The 17260-nt window shown below is 42.1% G+C and overlaps 1 protein-coding gene across 3 annotated transcripts in view; it reads left to right on the forward strand.

The window, feature by feature from the left end:
- CA10 (carbonic anhydrase 10) overlaps positions 1 to 17260 on the forward strand; it is a 492493-nt gene that overhangs the window by 378069 nt on the left and 97164 nt on the right. For all 3 annotated transcript variants that reach the window (XM_040497096.1, XM_040497094.1, XM_040497095.1), the window contains one exon: positions 11186 to 11371. In XM_040497096.1, the coding sequence (XP_040353030.1) occupies positions 11186 to 11371 (186 nt within the window). The remainder of the gene's footprint in view (positions 1 to 11185; positions 11372 to 17260) is intronic.

A 17260-nucleotide genomic window follows, 5' to 3' on the forward strand; every position in this document is an offset into this window, starting at 1 on the left:
GAGGGAGACACAGAATCGGAAACAGGCTCCAGGCTCTGAGCCATCAGCCCAGAGCCCGACGCGGGGCTCGAACTCACGGACCGCGAGATCGTGACCTGGCTGAAGTCGGACGCTTAACCGACTGCGCCACCCAGGCGCCCCTCCCCAAAGCTCTTTCTTATCAACTTCCGGATTTCTCTCTCAAGAGCTGTAGAACTTGGAACCAAACAGGCCTGGGCTGGTGGCCCCTGGGTGGCTCAGTCGATGGAGCACCCAACTTCAGCTCAGGTCATGATCTCACAGTTCCAGGGTTTGAGCCCCATGTCGGTCTCTGTGCTGACAGCTTAGAGCCTGGAGCCTGCTTCAGATTCTCTCCCTCTCTCCCTCAACCTCTCTCCCTCCCTCCCCTTCCCCCCACTCCTGCTCTGTCTCTCTCTGTCTCTCAAAAATAAATAAACGTGGGGCGCCTGGGTGGCGCAGTCGGTTAAGCGTCCGACTTCAGCCAGGTCACGATCTCGCGGTCCGTGAGTTCGAGCTCCGCGTCGGGCTCTGGGCTGATGGCTCGGAGCCTGGAGCCTGTTTCCGATTCTGTGTCTCCCTCTCTCCCTGCTCCTCCCCCGTTCATGCTCTGCCTCTCTCTGTCCCAAAAATAAATAAACGTTGAAATAAATAAATAAATAAATAAATAAATAAATAAACGTTTGAAAAAATTAAAAAAAAAAACAGACATGGGCTGGAATTCTGTCTCTGCCAATTTCTAACTCTGGAGCTATAGTTAGGAGTCACTGAACCCCTTTGAACCTCTTTGAACCTCCATCTCCTTCTCTGTAGAAATGGATAATAATACCTTCCTCACATGGGCAGCGTAAGAATTAAACAAGATAATGTATGTGAAGGAATAAGTATAAGGCCTAAAATATATATAGTCACAGCCTTTATTGTGGATATTATGGCAATATCCATTAGCCTATTGTGTTTACTCATATTATAGTAGACAATCTGCTGAGTAAGACTGTATTTTAAAGGCAAGAATACCAACACTCCTGCATTATGAGTGAAGAGAGCTCATACGCCAACTCTAAAATAAATCAATAAAATTGCCATTATGAAATTTCTGAAATTTACAGGGTCACAAGAAACGGACCGCAGCCTCTCACTGGTGGTTTTGAAGTTGCTCTCTGAGACAGTTGGACGACCATGAACTTTGGGTCATCAAGGCTTCTTTTGAGCTGTAGTTCCCTTACTTGCTTCCCCTGGGTGGAGTTCTTAGACTATCTGTACCGAGTTTCCTGATCTAAAAAGTGGCACAGCTGTGTTGGTGGGAATGTAAACCAGTGTAGCCACTGTGGAAGACAGTATAGAGGTTCCTCAAAAAATGAAAAATGGAATTACCCTATGATCCAGCAATCTTACTACTGGCTATTTACCCAAAGAATATGAAAACACTTATTAGATATATGCACCCCTATGTTGATAGCAGCATTATTCACGACAGCCAAACTATGGAAGCAGTAAAGTGTCCACCGATAGATGAATGGATAAAGAAGGTGTGTGTGTGTGTGTGTGTGTGTGTGTGTGTGTGTGTGTGTGATGGAATATTATTCAACCACAAAAAATAGTGAAATCTTGCCATTTTCAACACCAGGGACAGAGCTAGAAAGGATAATGCTAAGCGAAATAAGCTGGTCAGAGAAAAACAGATACCATAGAATCTCACTCATACGTGGAATTTAAGCAACAAAACAAATCAGTAAAGAAGAAAACAGAGAGAGAGAGAGAGAAACCAAAAAGCAGACTCTTCACTATAGAGAACAAACTGATGGTTACCATAGGGGAGGTGGGTGAGGGGATGGGTGAAACAGGTGAAGCGGGTTACGGAGTGTGCTTGTGGTGATGAGCACCAGGTGTTGTATGGAATTGGTGAATCACTATACTGTGCACCTGAAACTGAGATAACACTGTATGTTAACTACACTGGAATTAAAACTTTTTAAAACATTGGCACAGCATCCGACCCAGTCCTCAGAATTCGTGGGGCATTCCTCCTGCCTTTCTTAACGAACTGCGTTGAGAATGCTGTAGCTTTTATGTAAGTAACATGGTCATCTCTTCCTTTTACACAATTGGGATTCTGTTTCCTCTCAGCGACACCATTTGTAGTGTTAATGTTTCCATTTAAGCTGTAGGGAATTATTTTTGAGTATATTAGAGGAGATTCGGGTCAGGCCGCCTCGAGAGAGCATATAAAGGAAATCTCACACGAGCTTTGTATCACACCAAGCAAGTAACTGCTTCTTGAACCTTCAGGAATTTCTGAAGGTAAGGTTTACTTATGCTTAGCTGTCCTCAACTAACATCAACCCTATAGGTGTGATCTCCATTAAACCAAAAAATATTTTATATGTTTATTTTGTGAATTGGGTCTTTAAAAATATATATACTTCCTCTCTTTTTTTTCCAATCTGGAAATAGGAACTTAAACAAGAGGGACTTGCAGCAGAATTGTCTCTGAATTCCCTTCCAGACTTAAGGATAAATTTACCTTGTTGTGCACATAGCTTTTGACAAAGCTTTCCTTTACAATTCTTCTGTAATTCAGACATACATTACTTCAAAGTGGCTCTCCTTCCATGTGACTGAGGTTTGTTGAACAGTTTAGGACAGCTGAATTTTTAAATTATGTGATGTAAAAGATATATTTATTCCATATACCAATGTGTTGGTATAGTATCAGCATGACTGTTTGGTTAAGATAAATGTGATGGTTAATTTTACATGTTAATTTGGCTGGGCCACAGTGTCCAGATATTTGGTCAAACATTATTCTGGATGTTTCTGTGAGGGTGTTTTTGGATGAGACAAACTTTTAAATCAGTGGGCTTGGAATATATCAGATTGCACTCCATAATGTGGGTGGGTACACCCAATCAGATGAACACCAGATTAGAACAAAAACACTGGGCATCCCGGAGCCAGAAGGAATTCTGTGGCAGATGGCCTCTGGACTTAAGCTACAGCAGTGGCTCTCCTCTGGTTCTCCAGCCTGAAGCCCACCCTACAGAATTTGGACTTCCCATTTACATCTTACTGATTCCTTTTCTCTGGAGAACTCTAACTAATACAATAAACAATCCCAAACACCCTCAGCTCTCAACCACTGTGGGGTTCCTACACTATCAACTCATATTTAAAGAAGACCTGTCATATTGCTAAGGTAGTCAGCTGTGCAATTTAATAATCTCCAGCAGCTAAAAGCACAGGCTTTAGAGCCAGAGGTATGTGGGGCCAAGCCCCGGCTCCCCAACCGATGGGCTGTTTGCCTTTTGGTGGAAAATCACCATAGGCGCCTGGAAGGAGTGGGAGGCCTCCACTCCACAGGTGGGGTGAGCCCAATATCTTCTCATCTAAGGGGAAGCAAATGGCATGGGTCTAAGTACCATACTTGTTTGCTGCTGGGTTTGGTAAGGGATATACTGTGATAATTAATTAAGTTCAGGTTCAGAACTTAGCATGGTATCTGACACCAAACAGGGGTTCAAACCAAGATGGCGGCTATTGTGAATAAGATCATCACTGACTGTCAAAGAATCAAACTTCTCCTTACCCCCAAAACACACTGACTGAATTTATTTCCCTCTAATGCAGCAGTGCCATCAAAATAAAAGAGATGAGGGGCACCTGGGTGGCGCAGTCGGTTAAGCGTCCGACTTCAGCCAGGTCACGATCTCGCGGTCTGTGAGTTCGAGCCCCGCGTCGAGCTCTGGGCTGATGGCTCGGAGCCTGGAGCCTGTTTCCGATTCTGTGTCTCCCTCTCTCTCTGCCCCTCCCCCGTTCATGCTCTGTCTCTCTCTGTCCCAAAAATAAATAAACATTGAAAAAAAAATTTAAAAGAGATGAGCCCATTAATAACAGGACCTGGCCAATCATGAGCTGCTACAAATCTCTGCATGTGCTATATGAAGACATCCAATTTTACAAAATGAATAACCTGAGGGGTTTTTTTTGTTTTTTTGTTTTGTTTTGTTTTGCTTTGTTGTTTTGTTGGGGGTTTTTTTGGGTTTTTTTTTGTTTGTTTGTTTTGCAAAAGAACACATGGCTTTTAGAGGTTTTCAAATTATCAAGATAATACTGAGTGACATACACTCTTGACAGGCCTCTCTGTGGAACACCTGTCACCTGCTTCGTTCAACACATATAGCTCCACCCTGTCTCAAACCAGTGTAAATGCCTGCAGAGGAGGAAATCAAGGGACTTCCCTGACCTTCAGATTTCTCCAGGTCTCCTCCCAGGAAGAACATCAGCAGCAAAGTGTTCACTCCAGGCCCCTATTTTCCTGAAAAAAAGAATCTCGCTGTCTCTGCACCTGCCTAAGCCCTGCATTTACAGACTGGAGGAGAAATCAAAATCCCAGCATAGCTAGCTTCCCTCTGAAATGGGCTGAGATGCTCGCATTTGCTCACATCAAGACTATTAGACTTGGAATCCGGAAGACCTAGCTTTGCCACCACCGCCAGTTGTGTGACCCCAGATAAGTCACAGAGCCTTCAGCAACCGCACTCACTTCCCTCACTTGCAAAATGATTATCGCTTCCACCTCTCGCCTCACTTTGCAGTGGATTAAAATAAAACGTACAGGAGAACCAGGAGGCAGCCAGAGGCAACCGGGATCTCCCCTGCTGCTTCAACTTCTCTATGCAGCTCTGCTCTGCTTCCTGGTCTGCGTGAGACAACTTTTTCTAACATGCCCTGCACCAAAGTAGTTCATTGGAAACACTGTAATTAGCATTCCAGTTAAAATAGCACCATTGCAATGTTAATTACTACAGTGCAGATGTACCATTAGATATCATACATAATGTTGTCAAGCCTTTATTTTTAAATTAAAGTGCAACAAACCATACCCTGGTTACACAGCTTTTTTTGATTAATACAAATTAATGTTATTTCAGTGTCTAGGGAAAAGGGTGGGGACGAGGGAGTGTTGCATCTATCTGGAACAACACATAGGCAAATGGGAGAGTTTCCTATGGATTCCCCATGACTTTCCTCCTCCACTCTGGTCTCTACATGGTGGAGAGTGTGAGCTCTATGAGGGCAGGAACTGTACCTGGTTTCGCTCCCCATGCCAGCCTCAGCTTCTAGCACACAGTTAGAGGCGTTGATTATTTTCTGAATAACTGACAAGAGGAATGAGTGAATGAAGATAAAGCAGTGTAAGCAGAAGTAGTAGGGGAGAAGAGTGGAGGAACTGGAAGGTACCGTGGCTTATTTACTCCTGATTACCCCCGTTTTGTGTTTGCTTTGTGGCCTTTAAAATGATCCTGGGGGCACCTGGGTGGCTCAGTCGGTTGAGTGTCCGACTTCAGCTCAGGTCATGATCTCACAGCTCGTGAGTTCAAGCCCCGTGTCGGGCTCTGTGCTGACAGCTCAGAGCCTGGAGCCTGCTTCCGATTCTGTGTCTCCCCCTCTCTCTGCCCCTAACCCACTCGCATTCTGTCTCTGTCTCTCTCAAAAATAAATAAACATTAAAAAACAATTTTTTTTAATGATCCTGGATGCTTCCTCGCCCCCTGGAGCGTTAAAATCCAAAATGAGGGGCAAGTGAAGCATCACAGAGCAGAAGTCAGTGGAAGTCCTTCAATGTGATGTTTTGCAAGCAAAGCTGTATTCCACCAGGCCCTGGGAAGTGGGGAAATCAGCAGGGGTCCCTCCACATCCGAGAGGTGCCCGTGCATCAGTCAAAAGGGAGGGAAGGAAGAGAATGAAAATGTTGGGCTGTTACAGGTATTATTTGTTTCATTCTCAGAGCTCAGGAGGGAATTCTTCCCCAATTACTTTTTTTTTTTTTTCAAAAATTTTTTTTTAACGTTTATTATTTTTGGGACAGAGAGAGACAGAGCATGAACGGGGGAGGGGCAGAGAGAGAGGGAGACACAGAATCGGAAACAGGCTCCAGGCTCCGAGCCATCAGCCCAGAGCCTGACGCGGGGCTCGAACTCACGGAGCGCGAGATCGTGACCTGGCTGAAGTCGGACGCTTAACCGACTGCGCCACCCAGGCGCCCCCCCCAATTACTTTTTACTGTGGTCAAATACACGTATAAAATTACCATAGTAACCATTCTTCTGTATACATTTCAGTGGCATTCAGTACATTCACTTTGTCATGCAACCGTGACCACCACCCAATCTCCAGAACTCTTTGCATCTTGCAAAACTGACTCTGCCCATGAAGCACTAACTCCCTGTTCCTCTGCCCCCAGCCCCTGGCAGCCACCATTCTCCTTTCTGTCTCTACGATTCTGACTACTCTAGATTCCTCATAGAAGTGGAATCGATTTACATTTAAAGTAATTACTGATAAGGAAGGATTTACTTCTGTCGTTTTGATGTTTGTTTTCTGTATGCATTATAGTTTTCTATCTCCCGTTTTTATAGGGGAGATTTTCTTATCTCTACATTACATTTCGGGAAACTGAGGCTTCAGGAAATTAACTGAGCCTCCCAAGGTCACCAAGAGGCAGTCTGGGAATCTTTTGACTTGATTCTTTTTTTTTTTTTTTTTTTAATTTTTTTCAACGTTTATTTATTTTTGGGACAGAGAGAGACAGAGCATGAACGGGGGAGGAGCAGAGAGAGAGGGAGACACAGAATCGGAAACAGGCTCCAGGCTCTGAGCCATCAGCCCAGAGCCTGACGCGGGGCTCGAACTCACAGACCGCGAGATTGTGACCTGGCTGAAGTCGGACGCTTAACCGACTGCGCCACCCAGGCGCCCCTTGACTTGATTCTTGAATCAAGAGTCCTTGATTCTTCCACCTGCTATGTGCCAATATGTTTTCTAAGTCCTGGGAAAATGCAGACAGGCATGCAGCATGGGCCCTGCCTTATTTCAATGTGCAACAGTTTACTTAGGAACATGAGACAGACACAGGTGGAAAGATTTCTAGAAGTGCAGGAAGGCCCTAGATATTTGCTTGCTGGGACAGAGCATATAGCCTCTAAGAATTCAGAGCAGTTCCTCTTACTCTGCCTCACATACGCAGGTGCCCAGGGGTGTTACCAGTTGAATCTCATGGTTCTGTTCTCCGTATCATTTGAAGAGAATTCCAGGGATCCAGCTCTGCTCTGTGGGATCTACTCTCCACAGTAGATGGATTTGACAATGGATAGTAAGCACTGTAATCGTGTGTACACCATTTGACCCAGAATTTGCCAAGTGAAATATCCCTAGATTAGTAAAAATGTTTATCCAAAAGGAGGTTCATTGCAAATCTATTTTTGCAATTGTGAAAAAGTGAAAAGGCTATAAGATTCAACAATAAGTTATGTATTTTTTTCCAGTGGAGTATTATGCAACCAATTTAAAGTGATAATACAGAACAACAGGTTCATAACCTGGAAATATTCATGTTTGTGAAAATTATATATACTTATATAATATATATAATAACATGTGATATGTATATATTATTAAGTAATAAATAATATGCTTGTATATATAATATGTATATAATTATTTGTGTATATAAAACATATGCAATAATTATATATAATATTTATTTACATATTAAACATGACATTTGTCTATTATGGTATAGCATATCATACATTAATATGCAATTACTATAATTAATATATTATAGTAATATCAATACTGTAATCGATATAATTAATATAATATACACTAAATATTATAGTATATTATTTATATATTAATACAATTATAATTGATATATGAATGTAATAAATATATATTAAATATATATTATACTATAGTGTTAATATATTGATGTTATACTTACACATTATAATAATAATATGTACTTATCTACACAAACTCATATATACATGTGTATGAAAAATCACTTATCTGAATACACAGACACAGCCATAAACCGATCCTGTTAAAATATGGGTATATATAGTTATAAATATGAAGGGTATATATACCAAAATATGAGTGGAAATATATAAGTATGAAGAATATAATACCAAAATATGAGGTAATTGTGGAATTGTAGCTGAATTTATTCCCTTGAGCCATTCTATGTCTTTCTAACTATACATAATATCTGTATATTATCTTAATTTTAGAAAAAGTAAATTTTACTTAGCGATGAATGCAGAGTCAAACACAAACCTATCTAACCATTTTACTGCAAAAAAAATCATGAACTGGGACATGAAAAAAAGACAAGTTCTTATGATCTCATATCGACTACATATACATTTATTTTTGACAGGGGTTATTTGGTTACAAAGAATGGAGAACTTGAGAAAAAATAAATTTATTGGTGAGATGTAAAATATCTGAGAAAATGCAGCTCAGGCCTCATGAAGGAACCGCAAACAAGGAGGGGAAAGGGTTTCTGAAGGTCAAGTAGTTGTTCTGTCTGGGTGCATGGTTTCCTCTGTCGCTGTTGGTGCATCTGCTTCTCTCTCTTTTCTGTCTGACCTTCAGCTACCTAGCAGGCTGAGTCTCTGGCCCCCATGTGACTTTCCAGTTCAGGTACTCAATACTGCCAGGCACTCAACAGAGTTTCTGTTGATAGTTCCAGATTCAGGACAGGGAAGATCATTGCTTTAGTGTGTATTAGTTAGCTTTTGATACATAACAAACTACCTCCAAAACTTAGGCACTTAGAAAACACCTGTTATTTAGTTTCCAAGTCTGTGGGTCTGTGGGAAGTTCTTCTTCTGGTCTGGGCCAAGCTAAGCTGACCTTGGCTGGAGCAGTCAGCTGACAGGTCAGCCATGGAATGGCCAGTCTAAGATGGCTTCTCCTGGGATGACTCTCTTCAGTGTCATGTCACCCTCCATCAGGCTATCCCAGGCTTGTTTATGTGGTGGTCTCAACGTTCCAAGAAGGAGTGAGAAAATATGCAAGAACCCCAAAGACCTCTTCTTGGAGCACACATTATATCCACTGTTGGCCAAAGCAAGCGACAAGGCCAGCCCAGAGTTAAGAGGTGGAGAAGTAGACCCCTATCTTGATGGGAGCAGCTACAGAGTCATACTGTAAAGAGTGTAGTTACAGGGAGGGGGAAATTCTGCTCATTTTTGCAATCTGCCTTTTCATCTTCCAGCTTCCAATGCTGACATGAGCTCCATCTTGTACCTGCAGCCTATTTACATCTTTCCACATAGCCCCAGGGGTTGGTGTAGCAGGGAGAGAGAGAGACTGGAGACACGTGCATATATTTTTCACTGTTTCACCCTGGAAGTGATGTTCGTCATGTCTCCTCACATTCCCATGGCCAACACCAGTCACATGAGCTCCACCATACAGCAAAATAGCAGAATAATGAGTCAATGGAGTATTTAGTTGACATTACTGCACCGTGAGCAATCTACAAACCCATCTGATTATTCACAAGGCTAATGTCAGAAAGGTTGAGGGGCAGGTAAGGATGGTTCTGTAGAGAAAATATATGAAAATTGTGACTAGTGAAGGTATCAGACATTACATGAAGCCCTTAAGGAATCCCTAGGGCAGAAAGCTAGGCCCAAAGGAGTCAGAGTAAGCAGGAAGAAAATCCAATTATCTCAGCCTCTGAGGGCCCAGAAGTGCTCCATTCAGACCCATTCAAAGTCTCCTTTAAGCTTCATTCTGCTCCAAGAGCTATGTCGACACAGGGCACCAAGGCAGTAGAGTCACAGGTGGGAATCAAGGTTATCGGATCAAGTTTTGAGAGGTGCTAAGTTAAGAAAATGAAGCTGAATATCAAATTCAAAGAGGGAAAAGGGAAAAAGAACACAAAGCAGTAAGGTGAGCAGCTGGAGAGGCTGAAGCAAGACAGAATCAGAAGTGAAGAAGGGAAATAGGGAGCTTATATTAACTTCTTTAGCTTAGCACTGGATTCCCAAGCTCTGAGAAGGCATCAGCACTCACATTCTGTGCAGCGTCTGGTGGCAGGGGCAGGAGAGGGACCTAACAGACACACTGGGCAGCACACTTGAGACTTGAGACCATAGCCTTCAGCCTCCCACTAAGGTTGCTCCTTTTTACCCATTTTGATATCCTTGTCTCTCATTTGGCCTTTGTGGCATCTCTAGCTTTCTCCAGTGTCTCACACCTGAGATCTTAACTTTCACAGTATCTCTACATTCCAAATATTTATGGTAAGAGTGGCAAGTTATTTTTTGAAGTTTTAATTTTAATTCCGGCATAGTGAACATACAGCGTAATACTAGTTTCAGGTGTACAATATAGTGATTCAACAATTGCATATATCACTTGGTGCTCATCATGACAAACACACTCCTTTATCCCCATCACCCACTTCACCCATCCCCCACCCCCTCTCGTAATCATCTGTTTGTTCTCTATAGTTAAGAGTCTGTTTCTCGGTTTCTCTCTCTCTCTCTCTCTCTCTCTCTCTCTCCCTCTCTCTCTCTCTTTCTCTCCCTCCTTCCTTTGCTCGTTTGTTTTGTTTCTTAAATTCCACATTTGAGTGAAGTCATACGGTATTTGTCTTCCTCTGACTTACATTGCTTTGCATCATAGTCTCTGGCTCCATCCACGTTGTTGCAGATGGCAAGATTTCTTTTTTCTTATGGCTGAGTTATATTCTGTTGTCCATTTGTACCACATCTTCTTTGGTACATTCATCTATCAATGGATACTTGGGCTGCTTCCATAGTTTGACTATTGTAAATAATGCTGCTGTAAACATAGGGGTGCATGTATCCCTTTGAATTAGTGTTTTTGGTATTCTTTGGGTAAATACCCAGTAGTGTGATTGCTGGATCGTAGGGTAGCTGTATTTTTAACTTTTTGAGGAACTTCCAAACTGTTTTTCATAGTGGCTGCACCAGTGTGCATTCCCTCCAGCAGTGCAAGAGGGTTCCTTTTTCTCCACATCCTCGCCAACCCCTGTCGTTAAGAGCAACAAGTTACATTTTTTATGAGGTTCAGTGTCCTAAATATTAGTCACAGTTGCTGAGGTCTCCATTGAGTTCATACCTCAAATTTATAAATTATCATGTGATCATAGATGCGGTTTCTACCTCACGGTAAGTAACACGTAAGGTAGGTAGGGCAGGAATGCTCCCCAGGAGACTGATGCTCCATTCTCCACATGTGGACTTAACCTAATGTGTTCCCATCCAGGGGAGGCAAAAGGCATGGTCTAAGGACCATGCTGGGTTTGGTGAGAAATGGGAAGAGAGCCTTGCTTGACCTGTTGCACATTGCCTTGCAGGTGAGCGGGACCATGTACAACACTGGAAGACACGTGTCCCTGCGCCTGGACAAGGAGCACCTGGTTAACATATCAGGAGGGCCCATGACATACAGCCACCGGCTGGAGGAGATCCGACTACACTTTGGGAGTGAGGACAGCCAAGGGTCGGAGCACCTCCTCAACGGACAAGCCTTCTCTGGGGAGGTATGTGGGGCTGTTGAAGTACTATCGCTCAGTGCCAATTAATAAGGTTTGGTGCCTATTTATATCCAAGGTGGGATAACAGATGGAAAGCTTTCATTTAAATCTGTGAAATGAGAAGGTCAGTGCCTCCTTTCTCCATCTGTCTTTTGCGAAGCCTATAAACGTGCTTCCAGTGTTTTCCAGGAAAGTCCACAATGAAACTGGGCATTTCATTCTGAGACATTGGTGCCCCTCTCATGCCTCATGCCCTACAGTATATCTGGAGCATCATTTTAACCCCAGACCCTCACCTTTCATGCACACCTTCCCTCACACCTATCTGGACCATCAGCTATGCTCCCATATGAGAGCACGGCTTCCATAATTCTCCCTTCTGGCGGACTGGGTCTTATTTGCACAAAACTATAATGTACCGTGAAACAAATGTCAGACAACTAAATAGTCTGCCTGACTTTCTACAGATTGGAAATGTCATTGTCTGCCACCATTAATGGTGAGTATCACTGTGTTCCGCCATCAACCCAGAGAGAGTTCAGGCCACAGCAGTGAGCCAAACCAGGTTCAATTATAGGATGAAAGTTATACTTTAAACAGATGTCATCTGACATCTTGACAAGTGGGGTGTAGTTAATTTGTCCCATTTAATTTCTCTTACGCTTGAGGGTGGTTATCAGCTAGGGGTCAGGGGTGCTTATATGCTAAATATCCTGTAACTATGTTCTGTTTCAAAGTCCTCAGTAACCGATGTCAAGAAAGCTTTGGAATAGCAGAAGTAGGTATCTCATTATCGACTTGGTCTTTGTAATTTTGTTTTCAGTCAACATCATTTCTAGAACTCTCTTTGTTTTTAATATAGCAAGACCATACACTGAGAAAGGGAACCCAACTTTAATGAGTCCAGTGGCCATATTTTAATGACTGTTCAAAGTGGGTCAACTGAGAATCTGCCTAGGCACTCTGCTAGATATCAGGGATACAAAGGTTTAAAAATTAAAGAAAAAAAAAAAAAAGACAAAGCTCCTACCACAGAGGAGCTCAAAGGTTTGATTCATTCATGCAAATCATTATTCAAATCATTGAAACTATTAAAGTATAGTGCCCTTCTGTTCTGGAGGTGTACAGGGACCCTGGCCAACTCACAACTCACCTGAAGGGGTCAGGAGAAGTCCCAGAGGAGGTGCCTTCTGAACTGGACTGAGAAGAGAGGCAGTGTAGGATCATTTATAAGAACATCAGCTTTGGAGTCAAAGAACCTGGGTTTGTACCTCCTGCTTTGATGCACACTTACTGGGTGATCTTGAGATGGTTTCTTGATCCATCTGAAGCCGAGTTTAGATACCTCTCAAGGTTATTTTGGAAAATTAAGTAGGATTCCAGATGTAAGGAGCACTCAAGAGTGGATAACAACAAAGATAAAGTGGGAAATGCGGGACTACTAACGGCACCAAGTGTGTCAGGGCCTTGCTTATTGGGGAAAAGGCTGGTAGAGATCACTTGTGATCGATTAGTAATGGCTGCAGGAGGACAGGGTTGAGCAGGAATGAGCCTCCTTCCTGGATCTGTAGGGAAAACATGCTAGGATCGATTAGGGATGTCTGCCAAAGGCACCTTAATGGAAAAATTCCCTGGAGTTTTAGATTCTGAGCTAGAGTTTAGCAGGGAATGTGATGAAAGCAGGGCGAAAATCCACGAATTGAGAGTGACTAGAGACTGCCAGTCTGAATTACAGACTATTCTAAATTAGATAAATGCTTCCTTTTTAAATACATATTTTTTTAATATTTATAACTATTTTATTGTTGGCTTCCTTGCTCATTTATTTGCTTTTATTTCTTTGCCTTTCTCCCTCACTGAACTGTTCTATTCTGATCCTTATCTAAAAATTAATGTATTAATGAATTTATGAAATGAATGAGTGAAAGTCTGTAGGTGGTTACTTGGCCAAAATCTATACGTTTTAGCATTCCTTAGAATTGCTCTTTTTCTTCAATGTGTAATAAGGGTGCTTTATAATTTGTATGGACACTACAATTTTGGAATAAATGAGTGTTTCCAGAATCCTTAAGGGAAATATATCACAATTTGATCTCTCAGAGTATTCGTTTTCCTAGAAATCCCAGACCACAGGTATCAGACACTCCAAGGAATCTTCATTTTTAATGCCCCAGGAGAGTCTGATTATTAGGTTTGTGAAGCACTCTGTCAGTAGTACACTCAGTGAATAAAGCATCTAAACAGAGTTGCAAATCAGAGTTAACTGGGGAACACTGTCAAAATATTTACATTCGAACCCTTCCCTAAGGCAATTGAATCAGAGTCTCTGTGAGTGGGGTCCAGGTATGCACATTTGTAAAAAATTCCCCCAAGAGATTTTGGTTAGTGACCACTGTGCCAATTTTAGCTCAGGCTCTGCCTGAATTACCCCAGTTTTCTAAACAATGAGGACTTATCAATAAAACCATACTGCACAAAAATTAAAAAGGGTACCCAGGTGTCATTGCAAATGGCAGAGCTGGGGTGCTTTCTAGGCTGGTGGGATTTGGGGGAACAGCTTCCCAAGCAGGACAGCTATACACAGCCATTACCCCAAGGCAAGCCAGAGTATTGGCCTCAACATAAGTACTGTTACACCTTGTCCTAGGCAGGCCACATCATCTGTGTTACAATTCATTCCAAGCCCCTCAGTATGAGTGGTCTCTAAACCGGTGTGGATTTAGGTGCAAGAAATCAGAACGTTGGAAGCATCAAAACAATGTCATGTGGCTAGGTATTGGCTTTTGAGATATTTAAAACAGTTTAGTGAACAAGAAAAGTCTGGCATCTTCTCTGTGATGTAAAGGAAAAAACTTAGGGTCCATGGATGAAAGTCCTGGAAAGATGGAGTTCAGCTAAATAAATATGTGTTCTAACAATGAGAGCTATCCATCGATGGAATGAGTTTGCCTCTGAAAATAGTGAATTCCCATCACTGGAATTATTAAGCATGGAGTGGAATTTGAGGACTTCTTTAAAGTGACTCATATCCCAATGAACAAGTAGACTACTAGCTGTCATGCATCATCCAGTGCTGAAATTCCACACAATCTATGATTTCCTTATAGAAAAAGTCCTCCAGTCGGATTCCACTGAGTGTTAGCCCCAGTTAAAGTAATTATGTCCCATCCTGTAGGTTCATGTCTTACTTTTATTTTGTGCTATGTTCAAAGCTACCTTTGGTCTCTGTTTCTGGCTATCCTCTGAGAGGACCCAAGTAGACACTTCTCGCAACAGAGCATATGTTTATTTTGTTGACAATGAATAATCACATTGCCATCTGTCCCATCTATCATTGCTGATCGTGATAAGTCAATTAATACCAGGCATTTTCCTTGGCACAGCACAACAGTCGTTATCTGAAGAGCTGTAGATTAATTGCAGTCTTGTCTAGTGAGGTTATTGTAATTGATGGTAATCATTTGCTTTGTTTTATAAAGCTGCGTGGATGTACGACACAGTCAGCAACTGCATTTTTATAAAAATTATTCATGTCCTACATGGAGAACTCCTGGATGCCTTGTTGGGGGTTGGTGATAAATGAGCATATTCAGGGATTCAAATGTCTCAATTTTTTTAAGAAGGGAAAATTAACCGTTTTTAATAAGTAAGGCCCTTAGCTTGCTAATCATGTCTAAGTGGTTAGATTAATGTCCACTATAAAGTAGGGTATTTATGAAAAGAAACAAATACATTAACCAGGCAAAAGATAATATTTGAAAAGAACCCTGTCTATGGATCAAGTTCTAGTAGTGAGGCTAGACAAAAAGAATCTTTCTTATCGAGTGCAGATTGGAAATACTCATGTTAAAAATCTTCCTTGAGCTCTTCTTTCCAGAGAAGTAAGGGAGCATAGGGAGATTCCTACCAGCCACTTTACAGGATACCTGTACCAGATCCTCCCATTTATTTCATCCACTCTTCACCTGCCTCTACTGCCTCTGCTGTGTGCTGAGCTCCACAGCCCAGCTCCTGCCCAGAGAAGCAGACAGTCTATTGAGGGATACATATAGTTAAAATACAGGGTAACATGGGTTATATTTGAGGATTGTCCTGGCAGAGGATTATGAAATAGCCCTCTCAGGATTGTGTTAAGAAGAGGATGGATGGACATCTGTGTGGCCTGACATAGTTGCTGCTCCCGTGAAGGTGAGGCAGAAAAACATGGCAGCCATTCCAGGCTCAGCCTCTTGAGTTACTGATTCGGCCTAAACACATCTGAGCAAGGGAAGCAGTCCACAGCTATTGCTATGGTAGTGTATATAAGATTGTTTAATTAAAAGGGGGAATAAAAGTCATATGTTTGTTTGTTTGTTTGTTTGTTTGTTTGTTTCCCTATTCTGAACCAGAGTAGGGAAAGCAGTTATCTCCATGCAAACAACTGAGAAATGCAGGCCCTGTCCCCTTAAAGGAATGGATTATTTACCTTCTTTAGAGACTGGCTTCACTAAAGACATACAAATTTGTAGTAATAAGCAACACCAAATTGTCCTGAAGTGTGCTAGAGTATGAAAAGTGCTGAGGATCACATAACTGAGAACCAGGGCCCCGTTAGGTATTGAACATGGCTGGGGGCGCGGGGCGCAGTACTCAGGCAATCTAATTAGCACTTTGCTGGGAGGCTGGGACCTCCTAGTAGAGATGTTCATTGGTACAAGTGGAGTTTTGAAGGGGAATGAGAACTAGGATGTTTAAGAATAACAGGTATATGGTAATACATATGGAAGAGCTACTTGAGCCATGGTAAAGGTGTTTCCTCTGTCCTGAAGGCCAGCTTTATCTCACTCTGCCTCATTCCAGCACAGCCCTCCCCCCCCCCCCCGCCAACCCCCATAGCATTCCAAGCCTCCTTCCCTCGACTGAGCCAGGAACATGTTATTTCCTTTCTTGACTTCCAGAGAATCCTCTATATTTATTTACTTCAACAGTCCATAAACTGTAGCCCATGAACCAAATTCAGTGGTGTAGCTAAGAATGGTTTACATTTTTAAAGGATTGTTTTGTTTGTTTGTATGTTTGTTTGTTTATTTATTTTGAGAGAGAGGGAGGGAGGGATGGAAGAGAAGCAGAGAGATAGAGAATCCCAAGCAGGCTCAGTGCTATCAGCACACAGCCCAACGCAGGGGTTGAACTCATGAACCATGAGATCATGATCTGAGCCGAGGTTGAACACGTAACCAACTGAGCCACCCAGGCGCCCCTGGACTGTTTTTTTGAAACAGAAGAAGAATATGCAACAGAGATCATGTGTGGCCTGCAAAAGCCAAAATATTTACAAAATATCTGGTCTTTTACAGAAAAATGTTGCTGACCCAATCTATTAAGTTGCCCATCACTGTAGATTTTATAACTGTTCACTCTCACTTGTCTTGGAACTGTAGTTCTTTGTTGATAGAGATTGTACCTGATCATCACTGTATTCCTAGCACCTTGGACATTGTCTAACACATGAGGGCAGATTCAGTAAGTGTTTACTGAATGAAAGATAGATGATCTTGGTAAATTCCTTAAGGGCAGGGACTTTTTTTGCTATTCATCTTGTATACCATACACCTAGCACAGTACCCAACATATAGTGGGTGCTTAATTGATGTTTGTGGAATGAGTCATTCAATCATTGAATCCATAACTCAGTCGACTGTTGGCTCCTAGGAATTCAAAACTCATAGGCTTTTCCCCAGGAATTTTGGATGTGTTGTCTTGTTGACTATACCACAAATATAAAGCCTCATTTAAATTGAAGATAGAGTGTTTCAATAAAGGTTGTCCAAAACATCAAATTCTATTAGAAACTGGAAAAGAGGAAGAGTATTTTAGTTCACAGTAGCCACTAAGGTGTATTCTGGGCTTTCTTTG

This window comes from Herpailurus yagouaroundi, unplaced genomic scaffold (genome assembly GCF_014898765.1).
Source record: "Herpailurus yagouaroundi ecotype Mexico unplaced genomic scaffold, PumYag 189, whole genome shotgun sequence".
Classification (NCBI taxonomy): Eukaryota; Metazoa; Chordata; class Mammalia; order Carnivora; family Felidae; genus Herpailurus; species Herpailurus yagouaroundi.